The sequence below is a fragment of the Oryza sativa genome, chromosome 8 (assembly GCF_034140825.1).
Source record: "Oryza sativa Japonica Group chromosome 8, ASM3414082v1".
Taxonomy (NCBI): Eukaryota; Viridiplantae; Streptophyta; class Magnoliopsida; order Poales; family Poaceae; genus Oryza; species Oryza sativa.
The window spans coordinates 24,620,408-24,639,951 of NC_089042.1; the positions used below are offsets into that span (position 1 = coordinate 24,620,408).

The window sequence follows — 19,544 nt, forward strand, 5'->3', positions numbered from 1 at the left end:
TAATTATGCCATGATTTGACAATGTAGTTCTACAGTAAATATTTGCTAATAACAGATTAATTAGGCTTAATAAATTTGTCAGCAGTTTACAGATGGAATCTGTAATTTTTCTATTATTAGACTACGTATAATAATTAAAATGTGTACCCATATATATCTGATGTGACACACAAAAATTTTTCACCCCTTGAACTAGACCTGGACATAGTTGGGATAATGCCCAGCATCGGTCGACCGGAGGTGGGAAAATTGGTCGCTTCCCCTCCCCCCACATGCGTACCTGTTGGGCCCACCCACTTATCCCTCCCCTTTGTTTTACAAAAAGATATTTCACCTAGTGTATTTATAATGTTTCACTATTTATAAATCTAATTTTGTAGTGAATTAAAATATTCTTTTGCAACAAAAAATCCACATATTTTGGAAATCCTCTATTAAGGGAACTTGGTTTATTTTTTTATTCCACAAAAAATATTTCACCTAATGTACTCACGATGTATAGATCTAATATTGCAGTGAACGAAACATTCCATTGGAAAAAAAACCCACATATTTTGGAAACCCCCTATTAAGGGAATTTTGTTTTTTTTCCACCGAAAATGTTTCACCCAGTGTACTCACAATGTTTCACTATGTATAGATCTAATGTTGCGGTGAACTGAAACATTCTTTCGCTATTTGCTAAAACATTATTTTTATATAAGGTGAAACAACACTCGATTTAAACGAGTGAAACATTTTCGATCTACTTAGTGAAACAATTCCGATATACCTGGTGGAACATTGTGCAACATTTAAAAATAATTCAATAATAAGCTAAATTTTTTTTCGTCAGAATATATCCATGTGTGGTCTTGTTTTAAAAATTTAATTGCAACAAATTTAATGGTGCAATCGAATCATGATTTGGATAAGTAATTTAAAATAAAAATCAGTTTAAAGTAGTTTTGCACATAAATCGGGCACATCCGCCCATCGGAAGCCCGAGCGGGAGTCGGGTCCACGTAGTTGAGCCCATTTACAGCTTAAAAAAAACCCATTCGGCCCAAACTTGGTGGACCTGCGTGAGGGCACGCATCACGAGACAGTTCTGGGCATCCATTTCCGGTGGGATCACCGGATTCAGCCCAAAACCTCATCTCCGCCCTTGATTCCACCCTTCTTTTTCTTCGTCGGCCGCGAGAGCATTGAAGGCGCTGAAGGAGCTCACGCCGCCGCCGCCGGCGCCCTTCTTCTTCTTCTTCTTCTTCTTCTTCTTCTTCTTCTTCTTCTTCTTCTTCTTCTTACCGGTGAAGACGAGGTTGATGGGCTCCTCCTCGTTGTCGTCCCTGGGCTCCTTGTCTAACTTGGGAAGAAGGAGAGGGGGCGGCGGCGGCGGGTGGAGTAGCAGCGGAAGAGGAGAGAGAGGGGGGGGGCGAGCCGGCCGAGCTTCACTCACGATCTCATCGGCGGCAATGGCGTCCCTCCGCGCGCTCAGCGCTCCCCTGCTTCTGTTGTTGCTACGGCTTCCTCTGTCGCCTCCCCGCCCGCGCCACCATCTCGGGCAGCTCCACAGCGCGGTCTCGCACCCACAGCGACAACGTCCGCAACGCCCTCTCCAGCCACCTCTCTCTCCCTCTCCCGTCACCGCCGACGCGCTCGCTCCGCCCCCCGCCGCCGTCGCCCCTCCTCCTGCTCCGGCCGCGCGCCGCTTGCCCTCTACGAAAGAGAAGAGAAGAAGGCAATGAAAGAAGATTGCTGACTAGGATTGTTGGCCCCACATTTTTTTGTCACTTACATGTGGGCCCCACATATTTATTTTTTTATTTTTTGCTGACTAGGATGTCATGTCAGTAAAACAGGGCAAAAATACTGCCGAGGGACCTCGGATGAACGGTTTGAGTGAGTTTAGGGGTGAACATTTTTGGTTTTGTGGTTGAGAGACCTTAAAAAATCTCGCTGCTAAGTGGATGTATCTTCGGTGAACTTATATTAAAAAAAAACAAAGAGCCCATTCGGCCCAAACTTGCGCGAGGGCACGCACCACGAGGCAGTTTTGGGCATCATTTCCGGTGGGATCACCGGATTCAGCCCAAAACCGCGTGTTTACCGCCTGTGGTTATCATCAGCCACCACGCCGCCATCTCCCATGGCGACGACGTGGACCAACGCCTAAACCCCACAATTTTGTTCCCCCAAAAATTCTAAACCTCCGCGTCGCCTTCTTCTTCTTCTTCCTCCGCAAGCTTGCTAGCCTCCTCCTCCTCCGCGCCATGATGGGGAGCAGGGTGGCGGCGGCGCTGCTCCGCCGGGGGAGGGACCAGGCGTCCTCGCTCATGGCCGCTCGCCTCCCGAGGGGAGCCCCCGCTCCGTCTCCGGCTGCTCCTAGGGTTGGATCCGGCTCCGTCTGCGGCTGCGGCGGCGGCGGCGGTTTACTAACTGGATCGAGGTCGACGGGATCCGTCTTCTCCGCATCGCGCCTCGCCTCGTTCCACGCCTTCCGTTCAATCGGCTCCAAGGTGCGTTCGTTGTTGTGCTTTTCCCCCCATTCTGCATCCCTTGGTTGGTCGTGAACTCGTGATGATACCCTCACTCTGGAGGGTAGTGGATTGTGGATTTGTGGTCAACCATCTGTGAGTGTGACACAATGACGCGATCGTTTTTTGAGCGGAATGGAGCGGAGAACATGCTGTTAGGAGGAGTACTATGAATTTGTAGCGACATTAGTTTCGATTTGGATGTGTGGAATTTTGGTGTCAGGGTCTGAGCATTTTTGGATCGGGGAGTCAACATACATGATGAACTGGGTGTATTAAATCTTGGCCGTGCTATATAATCAATTTGGAATATGATATGCACCACATTCATGGGTCCTATATAATCAATTTCCTTAACTTGTAACCACTAAAAAGTGCTAGTACTCGTGCTGATAGAGGTTTTATGTGCTCTATTTCAGACCTTGATGGGCCAATGCACAAGGAAAATGACTACTACTGTGGCAGCAATGAATTCAGGCGTGGCCAATGCAGCGGCATATTCAGGATTGAAGTTGCTTGTTACCAAAGGGCCCCAAGCACAGAAGGCCATCGGGATATGGCTCTTCGGATGTGCCACGTGGGTATTCGGCTTGGTCATACTTGGAGGAGTTACACGGCTTACACGCTCAGGATTGTCGATGACTGACTGGAAATTTACGGGGAGCTTGCCTCCAATGTCAGATGAAGAGTGGCTGCTGGAATTTGAGAAATACAAACTGTCACCTGAGTACAAGAGGTAAGAATTTGTTGGCCTACTGCAGTGTGCTACTGCCAAAAAACCCACTGGTGAAACTAGGAGTTGTACAGTTCCACCTAATAATTGTGTAGCATGTCGAATTTTGTGTATCCCCTGTTATGATCCATTTAGTGTAAACATCAATCTCATAATTTTATTGCTGCTGAACTTGTACTGCAGTTAGCTTCAGTTCTTGATATTATCATGCTGATTGATGAATTTTAGAATGAATATTTAGGATGCTATAGAAGAACTATCCATAAATGTTTCAATTGATTAGAAATAGGTCAAATGTTTGCCTTTTCTATATATGCTTATGAGCTTATCTAGGACTTTCTTTTTCTAAACTTCAACTGGTTATCTCATCATGGGCCAATAGAACATGCCAGGCTGCCTGGAGAACATCTTGAACTCTATGGTCTTAACATTAACACTTTTAACAGCTTGTAAGCAAGTGTTAAATAGGTTTCACTGGGCTGGTACTGAGTCTGGGACCCTCGATCCAATTACTTTTAGAGGAACTCATGAATTTTCTGTTATGTGTAAACAATTTGAAAATGGTACGGTTCTAATAGTTATATATGAGAAAAATAACTGAAATATTCAGCATTTGGTGACTTTTGCGCTAATTAGTGTGACTTGTTAAGATGTCTCAGTCACGTCAAATTTTGTTTTCAAACATGTACATATTACAATGAGATACTGTTTTGGATATTATTTTTCCCCTAATGCAATAGCAGCATTCATGAACATTTCTAGGGTGAACAAAGGCATGAGCCTTGGAGATTTCAAATTTATATACTGGATGGAGTATGGACACAGAATGTGGGGAAGGGCTCTGGGATTTCTATTTTCTGTTCCTTTTGCCTATTTCATTGCAAAAGGGTATGTTACCCGCCAACTTGGACTCAGGCTGTCAGGTCTTTTCGCACTTGGTGCGGGTCAAGGACTAATTGGCTGGTGGATGGTGAAAAGTGGTCTTGAGGTGCTTATATTGTCTAATGCAACATCCTTCTTATTGAGCTACTAGTGTTTGTTGCATGTGGATTCATCATTCTTTTTCATTGTAGGAACCAGCATCTGAGTATGTTCAACCAAGAGTCAGCCCATACAGACTGGCGACCCATTTAACGTCTGCATTTGTTATATATTGTGGCATATTGTGGACAGCTCTGTCAGTGGTTATGCCAGAACCTCCGGCTGGATCAATGAATTGGGTAAATTCTGCAGCAAAGATTAAAAAGTTAGCAATTCCTGTCAGTGCCGTGGTAGGCATTACTGCCATATCTGGAGCATTTGTTGCGGGCAATGATGCAGTATGTCAATGTTCTCACTCTTATCTTAAAAAAACATGTGTGCATCTAAGTATTTGTCCTAACTGTCTAATTATTTACTACCAACAGGGGCATGCATACAATACATTTCCCAAGATGGGTGACACCTGGATACCAGAAGATGTGTTCGCTATGGAGCCTTTCATACGTAACTTCTTTGAGAACACGTCCACTGTGCAGGTAATGCTTTATCTCACAATAAAGAGTCGACAACTCTGAAATTTTGTGATGTTTAGGAGATTATGCTTGTAGTGCCTTTTTGGATTAATTTTCTTCTTTTTTTACCTGTAATATAAGCTACTCACTCCACTATTCTAGGAAAAGGAACAACTGGCTATACCAATAAAGAAAACATGTTCTTTTTCATAGCATGCAATCATCAACATTGCAGGACAGTCCTATGAATGCCGAGCACAGACCATTCTTCTATATAATTCTGGTGTAGCACAATGTCCTGTGCTAATATGGAGTTTTCACTGTTGTAGCTTAATCACCGAATTCTTGCAACAACTACCCTATTGTCTGTGGGTGGCTTATGGTTGGCTGCAAGGAAAGTGGACATGCATCCAGCAATCAAGTCTCTTATCGGAAGCACGCTTGGAATGGCTGCCCTTCAGGTAAAAAATTATAAAAACCTACCCGGATTTGTTGTTCAGATATCAATCATCACCGTAGTTTTTTGCTTAATTAAAATGGCCTAAAATGTTATCATTCTACTTTCTTTCAACCAGGTTACATTGGGAATATCTACACTTTTGATGTATGTTCCTACTTCCTTGGGCTCAGCTCATCAAGCTGGGGCATTGACACTACTGTCACTGATGATCCTTCTCACCCACACTTTAAGAAGACCGTCACCAGCCCTTCTGAAGTCACTTGCATCAGCAGTGAAATCAACCTGACACCGTGTCATGAAATTTTCCTTCAGGCACAGTAGACTGTTTGATATTTTTCCCGTCTTCTTATAGCTGACATGCGGTCGCCTCCTTTGCACTACATTATCACCGTACTCATTTGGCCCAAAAGCATTCAATTCTTGAATAAGGGGCCCTCATAATTTTCTAGTGCCAAATATTACGTACCTTTTCCAAGACTTCTTTGGACATGCTGCATTTTGTCAGGCAATATTGCATTTTTGACATGCTGTCCGCAGCTGTGCACTCTGATTAGATAATATCTAGGGAAACTATTGTATCATGTACCAAATTAATACCAAGTCTCCAAACATTTCTATTGATTCACATTGCCACCAATTTTATATCGTATTTTTCTAAATTTTTCACTCCTATGCCTGAAAGTGAAGGAGGCCAAAGTCACAGGATTTAATCAGCAAACAGGGATGATGTGGTGAGCAGTTGTTCTTTTGGGATGGTAATAGCGGGTTATGGCAAAACGCCAAGATCTTATCTTCCTATCTTTTCTTGGAGAGGAAAAAGAAAATACACAGCCGGTTGGGAGTTTAAGGAGTGAACCGTTTAATGGTAGGAGGACATGAAAGTTTTAGGATGGATTGGGAATGAGAGTTTAAGTATATGAGAGAAATCTCGGTCATACACCATCACTTAAAATTTAATTGAGAAAGACTATACAACGTTATACCGTTCAATGGTATACCACTTATCCCTCAAGTCGTGGCCCCGCGTGCTAGCTTCTCCCGAGTACGTTGCGTGCTGTTATGATTATCACGCACGTTTGTTATGTGTATCAGTGTATGATCTTATTCCTGATAGATGGAGTAGCTAGTACCCATCATACATAAGTCCCGCCTTCTGTACTAGCCTAGCTAGTAAATAAAACCAGAGGTACTACTAGCTTGTTGTACATGCCAAATCCCTCTAATAGCTGCTAGTAGTCACATACCCTAGCTATGTACTTCTTATGCTAGAGCCTAGTAGCCTAGCTATGTGTCTAAGATGGGTTGCATGTATTTGCATGTGTCTTATACCATGTAGTGATTAGACGAGACAAATAATTACATACTCCCTCCATCCCAAAAAAACCCCAATCCTGGGTTTAAACCTGGACACATGGATTGGTTTTTTTTTGGGACGGAGGGAGTAGATTATATATGGATAGAATGAATTCTAATTAGATATACCACGTTGAGCTCTCGGTTATATATGTACTACTAGTAGTATCTTGGTACCACATCTTAGAAACTCTAGTATATGTGATATATAGATGCTAGATTATCATATCTGATATCCAGGTGCTGTGCTGGGTCGGATACCTAGGTACCATGTATGATACCTATGAATACAAGATTTGACACCGAGTTATCGGGTCTGATACCTATAAGTACCGGATCCGATACCTAGGTATCGCGTCTGATACCTTGAGTACCGGATCGGATACCCGGGTATCGAGTATCTGATCTGATACCTATGAGTATCGGTTCCGATACCTAGGTATTGGGTCTGATATCTATACGTACCGGTTCAGATACCCAGGTATCGAGTATGATACCTATGAATACCAAGTCTGATACCTAGGTATCGGGTCTAATACCTATGAGTACTGGATTCGATATCTAGGTCAGGTCTAATACATATTAGTAGCGGATCTGATACCAGATATAGGGTGTGATGGTACCAGACTTTAGATGTGATACCACTAATTCTGATAATTATGGGTTATATACTCCTATTCAACAATCAAATAAAAAGATGGACCATGCATAGCTAGGCAAAAAGTACAGCTGCTGCTGACATGCTTGGTCAGGCTCATGCTACTAGCTCTAGTGCTCTAAAGAGGTGTAGGCGTAGTGTTGTATTGGAGTAGGAGTATTTCACAGATATTTTATTGTAGGATAAAAAGAGACCCCTCGTCAGTCGTCACTAGTCAGCAGCCTCCATATGAAAGGACAGCACACGACATGCTTTCACACCGTCTCATAGTTTTTTTTAATTTAATTATCACCCAAACTTCTCATAATTCTTATCTCTACAAAAAATGGCACTTCCTCGTTCAATCTCTCCATCAATTTTCTCCTTCAAACTCAGCCCATGTGGATGGCGACGACTACTCATGCGGTACCGTTGTACTTGTACGAGAGACTTTAGGTTGAAGGTTGATAGCAAGATGGCGACGGATTTTTTTAATTATTTTAGATTTTTTTTATTTTTTTAATAAATATTTTCAAAAATTGAACCTTTTGTCCACGCCAGTCGAGTGGCTAGCGTGGCAGCGTTGTTTTGCCACACCAGCCACGGTGGCGTGACAAGAGGCTGGTGTGGTAGGACAACACTACCACGCCAACTGCGCGTGATGTGATAAAGTGATGTGGCAAAAATTATAGCCCGCTTGATTTCCACCCATCTACTAGCCGTGATGGTAAATATCCATGGAATATCTGCAAGCTTGAAAGTTGGGAGGCTAGGGGAATGACGAGTTGGCTCAACTCGTTAAGACTTGACTTGTTTGAGCTCATAAACGTTAACGAGTTAAAAACTAGCTCGGCTCGGCTCACGAGTTTATTCGCTAAGATTGTTAGACTTGTTAACGAGTTTATTTGCTAAGATTGTTAGACTTGTTAGCTTGTTCATTTTCACGAGTTAAAAATGAGCTATATCTTTTTCGTATCATATTAATAATTTCAAACTTATCATTTTACATGTTATCATATATTAATCAATTAAGAACTTACTAAATACGATGAATAAGTTCAATGTAATTAAAGACTAAGTATATTAGTTAAAAGCACTATATTAGTTAAAAGCACTAAGTATATAAAGGTATAACGATATCTTTGTTCTAACGAACTAATTAAACGAGCAGCTCAAGCTGGAGACTTTAATCAAAGAATAACGCATGCACGTCACACCGCCTATGCAATCATGCATGATTTGGAGACATTGGCTACGCGGCCCTTGCGTGCGCCGTTTCACACCATCTCATTTATTTGAATGCAAGTTAAATGTGGGTTAGGAGTTCCTCCATAAGTAAAATATATATATAAATTTTACTTAATCAGATTTCATTCACATAAATTGGTTTCAAAGATAAATTTAAAAATTGATTACTAACATATTTTGAAAACATTGTAGTAAAAAAACAAAATATAATGTATTGGTGGATGTGTTGATATCGTGTATTAAAGGGATACACTTTTTTTTATTTACTAATAACTTATTTTGTGATCCTTATTCAGATTTCACACATATAAAATGGTTTCAAGATAAATTTAAAAATTAATTTCTAACATTTTTTAAAAACATTGTAGTAAAAAAAAAGAAATATCGTATATTTATATAAAAAAGTATTGGTGGGTGGGTTGATATTGTATATTAAAAGTATAAAAGTTTTTATTTACAAACTGAGGATAATAAAAGGAATTAACTTACTTTGTTTTTTATGGATAGATTGAAAGTAAAAGACACCTTTTACAGATGGTGGAGTAGAAATCAAGGGGTAGAAGCTAAAGTACGTTGAATGAAATGTGTTGACACAATGAGAACTTTTGTTATTACCACTTTTGATATTATTAAGATATAACTTAATAGTGCTATTTTTTTATTTTCTAATAACCATAAAAATTAGTATTATCGTAAATATTGTTTTTTTTATCACCATTTACTCATTATTTCTCTTCTTTTCCCCATACTTTGAGCATTAACATTTTCACCTCACTTTCTTCCCAACTCTAGCTTTGTCCCATGTCCTACATATTAATACATTGTTGGCTCTTACTCATAAAACCGGACTCATCTTACATAATTGTACCCTAAAATGATCAGTAATATTGGATCATATTAGTTTGAGCATTAACATTTTCACCTCACTTTCTTCCCAACTCTAGCTTTGGTCCCATCTCCTACGTATTAATACATTGTTGGCTCTTACTCATAAAACCGGACTCATCCTACATAATTGTACCCTAACATGATCAGTAATATTGGATCATATTATCTACAGGTCCACGTGTTAGTGATTACGTCCCTCCGACTTTACATCAAAGGAGATATCTCCCATAAAATTAACCCTATTGTTGTCGAATGACAACTGCGTTCGTCGAAGAACGTGGTTCACTCTTTGTGGACAAGTAAAATTGTATATTGATATTGAATTTTTTGGGATCCTCCATTACATGCCCCTTGGGATCATTACATGCCCCTTGGGATCTATTTATAGGTTTAATACAAACTCCTGCACCTTAGGGTTACTATGTATAGGGAAATTTACATAGATACCCTTGTGTTAGGGACACTTATGAGGGTAATTACTGACAATTTAACCCTAGGCCTCTCCTTGGGTCATAAGGTGGGCCTCTACTGATTAGTTGGCCCCTTTAGACCCTGAGCCTAGCGATTTAGGGCGAAGGAGTCTAGCTAGGGGGCAAAAACCTTAGGCTTCGCCAGGCATCTCGCCCTGGTTCATTGCCTTCGCAGCAACCAGGGCTTCTTTGGTCGTGTTTCGCTAAGTCAGCCCGGGAAAGGTTTCGATAGGTTCAGGTTGAAGGCCCTTGTTACATGCTTCCAACACTTATCGTTCATAGCACCAAGTAATAATGCCACCATCTCCATTATCTAAAAAACAATGGCACCATCTATTTGACTGATGCTCTTCTACAACCTTCTGCTTCTTCTTTGGATCCATATCTCCCACAATTAAATCAACATGCTCCTGTGGATTTATTTGTCGTATTGTAATTTTTTGGCTTATATGAAGTTCGTCGCTATCCTCATTATATCTTATTCCCCATCATTGTTTCACGCGCAAATGCAATTCATGTCACAATCATCTCATAATGTTGACATCTTCAGTTAGGGCAAAAAATACATAAGCGGCCTGGTATACACAAATCTTCTTGCAAATCTAATGGCAATAAATGGCCCTCGATCTTTTCTTTTTCTAAACATTTCTTTGATGTTTCTTTGTACTCTAAACTTTAACTACTCGAATAACCATAATCCTAATCTAACAGGTATATATCCACCCTACCCACGTGGACAAAGAGAAGAATCAAAAGTTATCCCTAACACTTACAGTTTTCCTTCAAATAATCACCACATACCCCCTTCGTCCAAAAAAAAAAATCTAGGACTGAATGTGACATGCATATTCTAGTACAATAAATCTGGACAGAGGTATGTCCAGATTTGTGTACTATGATGTGTCACATCTAGTACTATGTTAGTATTTTATGGGACGGAGGGAGTATACACCACTCCTATTCAATTCAAACCAGCCCACGAAACATATGATAAAAGAACCCCAGACATAAAAATTAAATAGAAATCACCCCTTCTTCGTAATGATCTCTTGGAGCACGTCGCCGATGCTACTATTGCGGAGGCGCACGCCCTGAGGAATGGAATCTTGTTGGCTAGAGACTTACAAGTTGATCGAATCACCATTGAGTCAGATTGTATGAAGGTCATCACAATGATGCAAAATGGAGGGTTCACGGCGACAACAGCTGCAGCGATCTATAATGAATACTTACTTCTTTCTAAAGCTTTTACTTTGGTAACTTTTGTCCACTGCCCTAGGGAGGCTAATAGAGTTTCTCATGAGCTCGCTAGAGTTGTATGGATTGATCCACCATCTGTTTGGTTGGAAGAGCCACCAGTTTCAATTGTAAAATGGCTAGCTAGTGAGCGATGTAACAGTTCTTTGATCCAATAAAGTTACCCGAGTTTCAAAAAAACTACCAAATTTAATCTCTCCTTTTTTTGGATGAAAAATTACTCTCTCAAATAGAAATCACCCCTTCTTCAAACTACCAAATTTAATATCTCTTTTTTTGATGAAAAATTAATCTCTCGATCACTCACAAAAAATTCACCCCTTCTTCAAACTACCATTTTTGATGAAAAATTAATCTCTCGATCACTCACAAAAAAATGACTGATTTTTCTTTTTATCGTTCGATTTTTGATGAAAAATTAATCTCTCGATCACTCACAAAAAATTGACTGATTTTTCCTTTTATCGTTCGGTCAAACCGAGATTCGCTAGACGGGACTCGATCCCACAACCTAAAGGTTGCCACTACACGTCTCTCCCAACCGAGCTAGTTGTATTTTGTGTACTTATAACGTGAACGTGAAAGTTATAAAATAACTGCATGTAAGTTATAGTGTAATTTCACTAAGTTATACTAAATTCACTAGATTTTTTTTAAAAAAAAATATGATGTCCGATATTTAGATAGTGTTAAATTCAAACCATCCAAAACCTATATATATTGGATTAAGGCGCGTGGATATGGAGATCGATCATACATATGGTTGTGAGTTCGGATAGATCCAGGTTTATTTAGGTCGATCGGAGACCGTGTAAGACGCTCACCCTCTCCTCGCTCTCTCAGCCACCCCCAACATCAGTGTGCGCGCGCGAGCTTATATATATCCATCCACCTCGATAACGCATCCATCCTCTTGGACACATTCATATCAACCCACCGCCACTCGCCCGCCTCCTCCCCAACCACCACCACCCTTCTCCTTCCTCCTCTCGCCCCCATCGATCAGAGGAGCCAACCCCCTCCAGCTGCATGCATGCAGCCATGGCGCCACCGCCGTGACGACGATCCTGTTCGTGTAGACGCGTGCATGCATGTTCGCTGAGAAAAGGGAGGCTGAAATCGATCGCCGTACGTGTGCGCGCGTGCATGGATCGGCGGGAGGGGAGGAGGAAGCGCGCGCGGGAGGAGGAGGCGGCGGCGGTGTTCGAGGAGGTGACTTCGTCGTCGTCGTCGGCGGCGGCGGCGGCGACGGCGGCGGTGGTGGGTGGGGGGGATAAGGGGAAGGAGGAGGAGGAGGGGGAGGGGTGGAAGCGGCCGCCGGGGGTGTTCGAGTTCCCGTGGCAGAAGTGCCGCGGCGGGCTGGGCGTCCCCGTCGGCGGCGGCGGCGGCGGAGGAGGAGGAGGGTCGTGGGAGCTCCGGGACGTGTTCTTCCGGTCGCTGGTGGACGGCCGGGCGGCGGCGATCGGGTTCCCCGGCGACCGCCTCTTCCCGCCGCCGAGCAAGCGGGCGCTGTTCGACGACGTGGACGCGTGGCTCGCCGCCGCCGGCGAGGGCGAGGTGGACCCCGTCTGGCGCTCCGTGCTCGAGGAGGGGCCCAGGCCCGCCGCATGACGCCAACGTGTCGAGCCCGCATGGCCCACGGGCCCACCTGGCAGCCAGCTCCAGACAGGTCCACGTCTTTGCTGTATATGCTGACGTGGCAGGCAAGAGAGGATAGAGCTATGGTAGGAAGCGAATGATGGCTACATCTGATAAGATATCTTTTTTTTCTATTTTTCTTCTCACCTGTTAAACAACACCTTATAATCATCAAAATTTTAGTTTCTAGGTTTGGGGTTTTACTGTTACAGTCCCCTTAAACCATATATGCATGGTGGTTAACTAAAGAATTATTAAAACTTGGTAAAATTATGAGTCACCTCCGGGAGCTAGATGATTTTCCATTCCTTTGGGATTTGCTAAAAAAATTCCCAAAACTTTTAACACACAACAACAACCTGACAATTCAGACAGATCAAAGGTTGGCCTGCAGGAATGCAGTGCAACTGCTCAAACAAAGCTGAATCTATAAGCTGTACCACATTGTTTGGCTCAATTGGACAATTGGCTCTTCTACCTCTGTTTACTACCGACCATTCGGGAAAGAGAGAGAGAAAAAAAACGACGGTTCCACTGATTCCAGCCATCATTTCCGTTTAACTGAAACGAAACCGAAAGATTTTTCAGATTTGCTGAAACTGCAAGGAGGCGTCGTCGCGTCGCCATGTCCGGATGCCCCAGAATCCGCGGCTTTCCGGTGGCAAAAAAAAAAAATCTCTCGGATCACGCGGTGGCCCGGGACAACCGTCAACCGCTACGTACGCCATGCATTCGCGGGATTCCTTTCTCTCTCTCTCGGTGCACCGCTTGCCGGCCGTCATGCTGTCCTCCTGCCTTGTGGATGTTTGTCTCTTAAAAGTTTAAGTACTCCCTCCGTTTTAAAATACTTGACACCGTTAACTTTTTAGCATATGTTTGACCATTCGTCTTATTAAAAAATTTGTAAAATATGTAAAACTATATGTGTATATGAAAGTATATTTAACAATAAATCAAATGATATGAAAAGAATAAATAATTACTTAAATTTTTTAAATAAGACGAATAGTCAAACACGTACTTAAAAAAATCAACGGTGTCAAACATTTTAAAACGGAGGGAGAGTATAAACTTTGCGTCGTCACATATATGTACACAGGTGCGAAATGTGAAGAGGGGATGCAGATCATGCAGATGTTGAGAGCATGCAACGAGAATTACAACTACTACTTGCTTAGGTTTAGGATGCTAATTACTCGATCACTCTGTTCCTAATTGATCATGGAACTTTTACATAAGTGTACTAAGATGAAAAAAAAAGCTAATAACTCTTCCATATGATATTTACTTCGGTAACAAACTCTATACATGCATCATCCTCGCTACTTCCTAACTACTAAGAAATCAAAACATTGCTAGGTTGTAAAGTGTTATGTGGATAGATATATGTACTAAGTAATGTTTATTTAATCCATACACAGAAAATGAACAGATTTAGCGAATGAATATTAATATGATGCTCATTTATAAATAATCTTAAAATATTATACGATGATTAACTGGGAACAGATAAGTATCTCTTAGTAAGAGGGTACGCCCATCTTACTCCTATAAGAATTAATAAAATTCGGTTGATATGTTTTAATATTAGCAAAATCAAATTAGACTGACATATTTTGATATTGGCTAAATCATCACGTGTCGACATGTATGTTATCTAAATCTACCTAATTAGTCGTAAATATGAGCACACCTATCAGTTTTAGAATTTAAACACATATGAATACGTTTTACAGAAAAATTCTAACTAGTCTAACTAAACTCACTTTGCTAACCATCTTTTAAATCAGACCTCTCACCAATTTTGATATTTGTGTCTTTCAAAATAGCCTAGGAGCATCTCGATAAGAATTAAACAATCATAGATAGAAATTTTTTTCAAACACGCAAAACGAAAAACCTTATTAGCGTATGATTAATTCATTATTAATTATTATACACTTAAAATATAGACTTATTTAATTTTTTAAAACAACTTGTATATGTAATTTTTAAAAATATATATCATTTTACAGTTTAAAAAAGTGCTAATGGAAAACAAGGAGATTGAAGTTTAGAGTTGAGGGAAAGAACAAAATGCACCAGTGAAAAAAAATGTAATGTTTTTATGCACATTATAACTTTGGTTAAAATCTGGTCACCCATTTAGTTGTGTTTTTTTTCTGTTATATTTTTTTTGAAGACGGTTTTTTCTGTTATTATTGCCGTTGTCTTTATTTTTCTTTTTTGAAAAAAAAAGGAAAAAACAGAGGACGCAATTTCCAATTTGCACCGCTTTGAATAGAACGCCGCGACGGCCTCCTCCCCTCTCCATCGATCGAGCGAGACGCTCCGGCGCGCGGCCACCTCCGGTGCGGCGGCTTGCCGGAGGCGATCGACGGGCGGCGGGTGGTCCGACCGATGGCGACCATGGCGTCGGCGGCGGCGGCATCCGCGTCCGCGCGGCGGTGGCGGTGGAGGTGGAAGTGGAGGACGCGGGACGCGGTGCTGGCGCTGCTCATCGCCTCGGTGCTCGCGCCGCCCCTCCTGCTCTACGGCGGCGCCCCCATCGCCCCCTTCTCCGGCCCCATCCGTACGCTTCCTCGATCTGCTGCTTCGCCCTTCGCCTAAAAAACAAAAAAAAAATGGTGACGAAAATTTCCTCCGTTCTGACGCGCGTGTGATGTGATCTCTCGGTGTTCGCAGTGATGGGGAGCGCCGCCTCCGGCCTCGATCTGTCCAATCTGGTACGGCCGCGTTAATTGGAATCCCCCCACCAGTTCTCATCAGCCGATTAGGGGTAAACTCGCCATCGTTTTGACGTGTTTTATTGTCCCTAGATTGCTCGGAAGGAGGTGCGGGAGCGGCTAAATGCTCTTAAACAGGTTGATTTCTGCATACAGATGTCAAAATGAATCGGTAAATTTGTTGTGTTCTGAATGTTGCATTGCTGAAATATTTGTTTCTAGGACGCATTTGCTGCGGTGAAGGAGCCTATTCAGACGGTTGCATCTGACGCTGCCGCACTCAAGGCCGGTTTGATTCAACACATTGTTGATCAGAGCAGTGGTATAGATAGAGGGACCAAGGATAATGGTATGGTTGCTTCTGTGAATAAGAAGGGCGGTGTTGAATTCACAAAAGAGAATGGCCTAATCGATGATGGTAAATTGCGGGAGAACAAAGTTCGTGCAATGCGCAATTCTAGTGGTTTGAATATTACACTGAACAAGGTAAAGTACGTATTGTTTGCTCCTCAGTGAATATTAATATGGTTGATTGCCTGTATTCCTGCTTAAAGAGTGAAATTAGCAGTCATATTTGTATGGTTGATGGGTATAGGATCGAATCAAGTAAATATCACAACATCTAACTAATTCATGCTAGTATAAATACATTCAGTTTGCAGAGGCAGCTATGCTGTTTCCACTGAGGAATATGCATTTCATCAAACTATCCCTCCGTTAACAGATCTTATGTTTGGTACATTTCCTCCTGCCCTCCTGGTAATCGATTTGTTGGTGTCTCTCTTTTCCCTTTAACAGATTTGATGCTTTCCTTTTGCCTTTTGCCCCATTGTAGAAATATTCAATGAAGAAAACCTAAAATTCTTATTATCAGTTGATATTCTGAAGTGTCTGATTTTATAATGTAATCCTCTGGCTGTTGTTTTGCAGTCGACAACAATAGTTTCCCTGTCATTTAATAATTTCAGGCCTAATTAATTATTTAACTACTTTTGGTCTGGTTTCCAGGATCATACTGCTGACAGGCCACCTGAGAAAACTACAGACACTACCTCAGAGGACTCTGATATAAGGGCAATCAGCAATAATACTAGTCATTCCACAGCTTCTCCAGATAGTACAATCCGTGTTCTTAGGGACCAGTTAAAAAGAGCTAGAACATATATTGGGTTTCTATCTTCTAGAGGCAATCATGGGTTTATTAAGGATCTCAGAAGAAGGATGAGGGATATCCAGCAGGCACTCAGTGGTGCAACCAATGACAAGCAATTACCAAAGAAGTACTATCTCTCTCATCGTTATACAAAGTTCTTCACAGTTGGCATTTCCGATGATGATTTGTGTCTGGTGTCAGGGTACTCTTTTATAGGAAGTCAACATCTCTTACCTGTTTAACTCAATTTTGTTGCCTACACAGTGTTCATGGAAGAATCAGAGAAATGGAGTTGACATTAACAAAGATCAAACAAGTGCATGAGAACTGTGCAGCTATTATCAGTAAGCTACAAGCCACACTTCACTCTACAGAGGAGCAGATGCAGGCTCACAAGCAAGAGGCTAACTATGTCACACAAATAGCGGCTAAAGCTCTACCCAAAAGACTTAACTGTCTTGCAATGCGGCTTACAAATGAATATTATTCTTCCAGCTCTAGCAACAAGCATTTTCCATACGAAGAAAAGTTGGAAGACCCAAAACTACAGCACTATGCATTATTCTCGGATAATGTACTAGGAGCTGCTGTGGTTGTAAATTCAACTATTATACATGCTAAGGTACAGCAGCCTGCAAGTGTCAGGGAGTACATATAACAAATTGGATCGGCAATTCAACTTATATTTCAGTAATATTCTATTAAAAAAACAGATTTCAGTTTAAAATATAGTAAGGGCTAACATCTTGCCTCAAATTCTAATGCAGACACCAGAGAACCATGTTTTCCATATTGTGACGGATAAGCTTAATTATGCTGCAATGAGAATGTGGTTCTTGGAAAATTCTCAAGGTAAAGCTGCTATTGAAGTTCAGAACATCGAAGACTTTACATGGCTAAATTCGAGCTACAGTCCAGTTCTTAAGCAGCTGGAATCCCAATTCATGATCAACTACTATTTCAAGACCCAGCAGGACAAGCGTGATAACAACCCCAAGTTCCAGAACCCAAAATACTTGTCCATTCTCAATCATCTACGGTTCTATCTTCCTGAGATCTTCCCAAAGCTTAACAAGGTTTTATTTCTTGATGATGATATTGTAGTCCAGCAGGACCTAAGTGCACTTTGGTCAATAGACCTCAAAGGTAAGGTCAATGGTGCTATCCAAACCTGTGGAGAGACTTTCCATAGGTTTGATAGGTATCTCAACTTCTCAAACCCTCTTATTGCCAAGAATTTTGAACGGCGTGCATGCGGCTGGGCATATGGCATGAACATGTTTGATTTGTCTGAGTGGAGAAAGCGTAATATTACTGATGTTTACCACTACTGGCAGGAACAAGTGAGTATTAATGAGCTTTTCTACAAATCTCTTAAGGCAAAATTGCAGCTTTTCATCTCACTAAGTTTTAAAAATTTACTGCTAAACTCCTACTTTTCAAGCCGTTGGTTGTTAAGATTGTAGCTTGTAGTACAATATACTCCCTCAATTTTTTAATGTATGACGTCGTTAGCTTTTCAAAATACGTTTGACCATTCGCCTTATGTAAAAAAAATATGTAATTATTATTTATCTTATTGTGATTTGATTTATCGTTAAATGTTCTTTAAGCATGACTTAAAAATTTTTTATATTTACATATTTTTTTTGAATAAGACGAATGATTAAACATTTGTCAAAAAGTTATCGACGTCATATATTAAAAAAAACATATATTAAAAAAACGGAGGTAGTATATATTTGACCAAGGGCATATGCTCCTCATTTCTGTGGTGTTGACTATATATTTGACCAAGGGCATATGCTCCTCGTTTCTGCAGAATGAACATAGACTACTGTGGAAGTTAGGAACACTCCCTGCTGGTCTTGTGACATTCTGGAACCAAACATTCCCTCTTGATCACAAATGGCATCTACTGGGGCTAGGATACAAGCCAAATGTGAATCAAAAGGATATCGAGGGAGCAGCTGTGATACACTACAACGGGAATCGGAAACCTTGGCTCGAGATTGCAATGGCCAAATACCGCAAATACTGGTCCAAATATGTCAATTTTGACAATGTGTTTATACGTCAGTGCAACATACATCCCTGAGTTGCTGACGGATACACCTGTGAATATGCTGCCGAAATAATCTTTTTTTTAGGCCTTTTAGGTTTGTTTCTTCCCTGGTATCTAAATGATCTAGGGGGTTTATATTTATTGATTAATTTCTTTCTTGTAACCATAATGCAAACAAGTTATAAGGTCAATTGCAAATTCACCACCATTTTGAATCGATATTGTAAACTCGCCACCATAAAAGTACAAAAATATCACAAGAATTGTCATTCAAATGGCATTGTTGCAAAATATTAAAAACCAAAAGCAAATTTGCAAATACCCCGCTATTTCTCAGTGTGTTGATCTTGCATTTAAGGGTGTAAGTGGGTCGACCAGTGAGCACGCTTATAAAAAAACTGGCCAAGTTACCTACTTATTCGACATATAAATAGGTTCACGGGTTGATCCATTTACGCCTTGCACTCATGATGACCAAGGATTACCGTCATTGGTTGATCATGTTACTACAGTTTGTCTACTCTATTTCGTGTGTGGTTAGTGGTTTGATGAATATAGGAGTATGGCCAGATTTCACAATATTGACAAATCTGATCGAACAAACGAGGTTTCGATGTGGCTTGGGAGTTGTTGCCGTTTGGAAATTTGATAAGTTTCATACAAATTTAAATTTGAATTGATAAATAACAAAAATAATCCTATAGATAGTATGGTATTGTAGAACCTATTGGCATTTTTTTTCAAAAAAAAAGATGGTGAATTTGTCGCATTTTGTGAACTGTATAGTGTGAAATAACAAGTAATGATTTAGAAAAAGGAAAAAGTCTTTAGCACTTATACATAACTGGAAGGTAATGTGGCCTAAAAACCTAAAAGATCGATCCCCGAACCCAGTCAATTGAAGAAA

General features: G+C 41.1%; 2 protein-coding genes across 2 annotated transcripts; both read left to right on the top strand.

Moving 5' to 3' along the window:
* Nucleotides 1-2,149: 2,149 nt before the first annotated feature.
* Nucleotides 2,150-5,823, top strand: LOC4345926 (heme A synthase COX15). Its single transcript, XM_015792794.3, has 7 exons — nt 2,150-2,498; nt 2,936-3,252; nt 4,012-4,237; nt 4,323-4,568; nt 4,656-4,766; nt 5,072-5,203; nt 5,318-5,823. Exons 1-7 carry the CDS (start codon nt 2,253-2,255, stop codon nt 5,486-5,488), a joined length of 1,449 nt encoding a protein of 482 aa, XP_015648280.1. The 5' UTR covers nt 2,150-2,252; the 3' UTR covers nt 5,489-5,823.
* Nucleotides 5,824-15,005: 9,182 nt separating this feature from the next.
* On the top strand, nt 15,006-18,856 carry LOC9266160 (probable galacturonosyltransferase 4). The gene is made up of 8 exons (XM_015793578.3): nt 15,006-15,265; nt 15,379-15,419; nt 15,513-15,557; nt 15,642-15,905; nt 16,428-16,699; nt 16,837-17,194; nt 17,340-17,915; nt 18,395-18,856. Exons 1-8 carry the CDS (start codon nt 15,094-15,096, stop codon nt 18,668-18,670), a joined length of 2,004 nt encoding a protein of 667 aa, XP_015649064.2. The 5' UTR covers nt 15,006-15,093; the 3' UTR covers nt 18,671-18,856.
* The last annotated feature ends 688 nt before the right edge of the window (nt 18,857-19,544 follow it).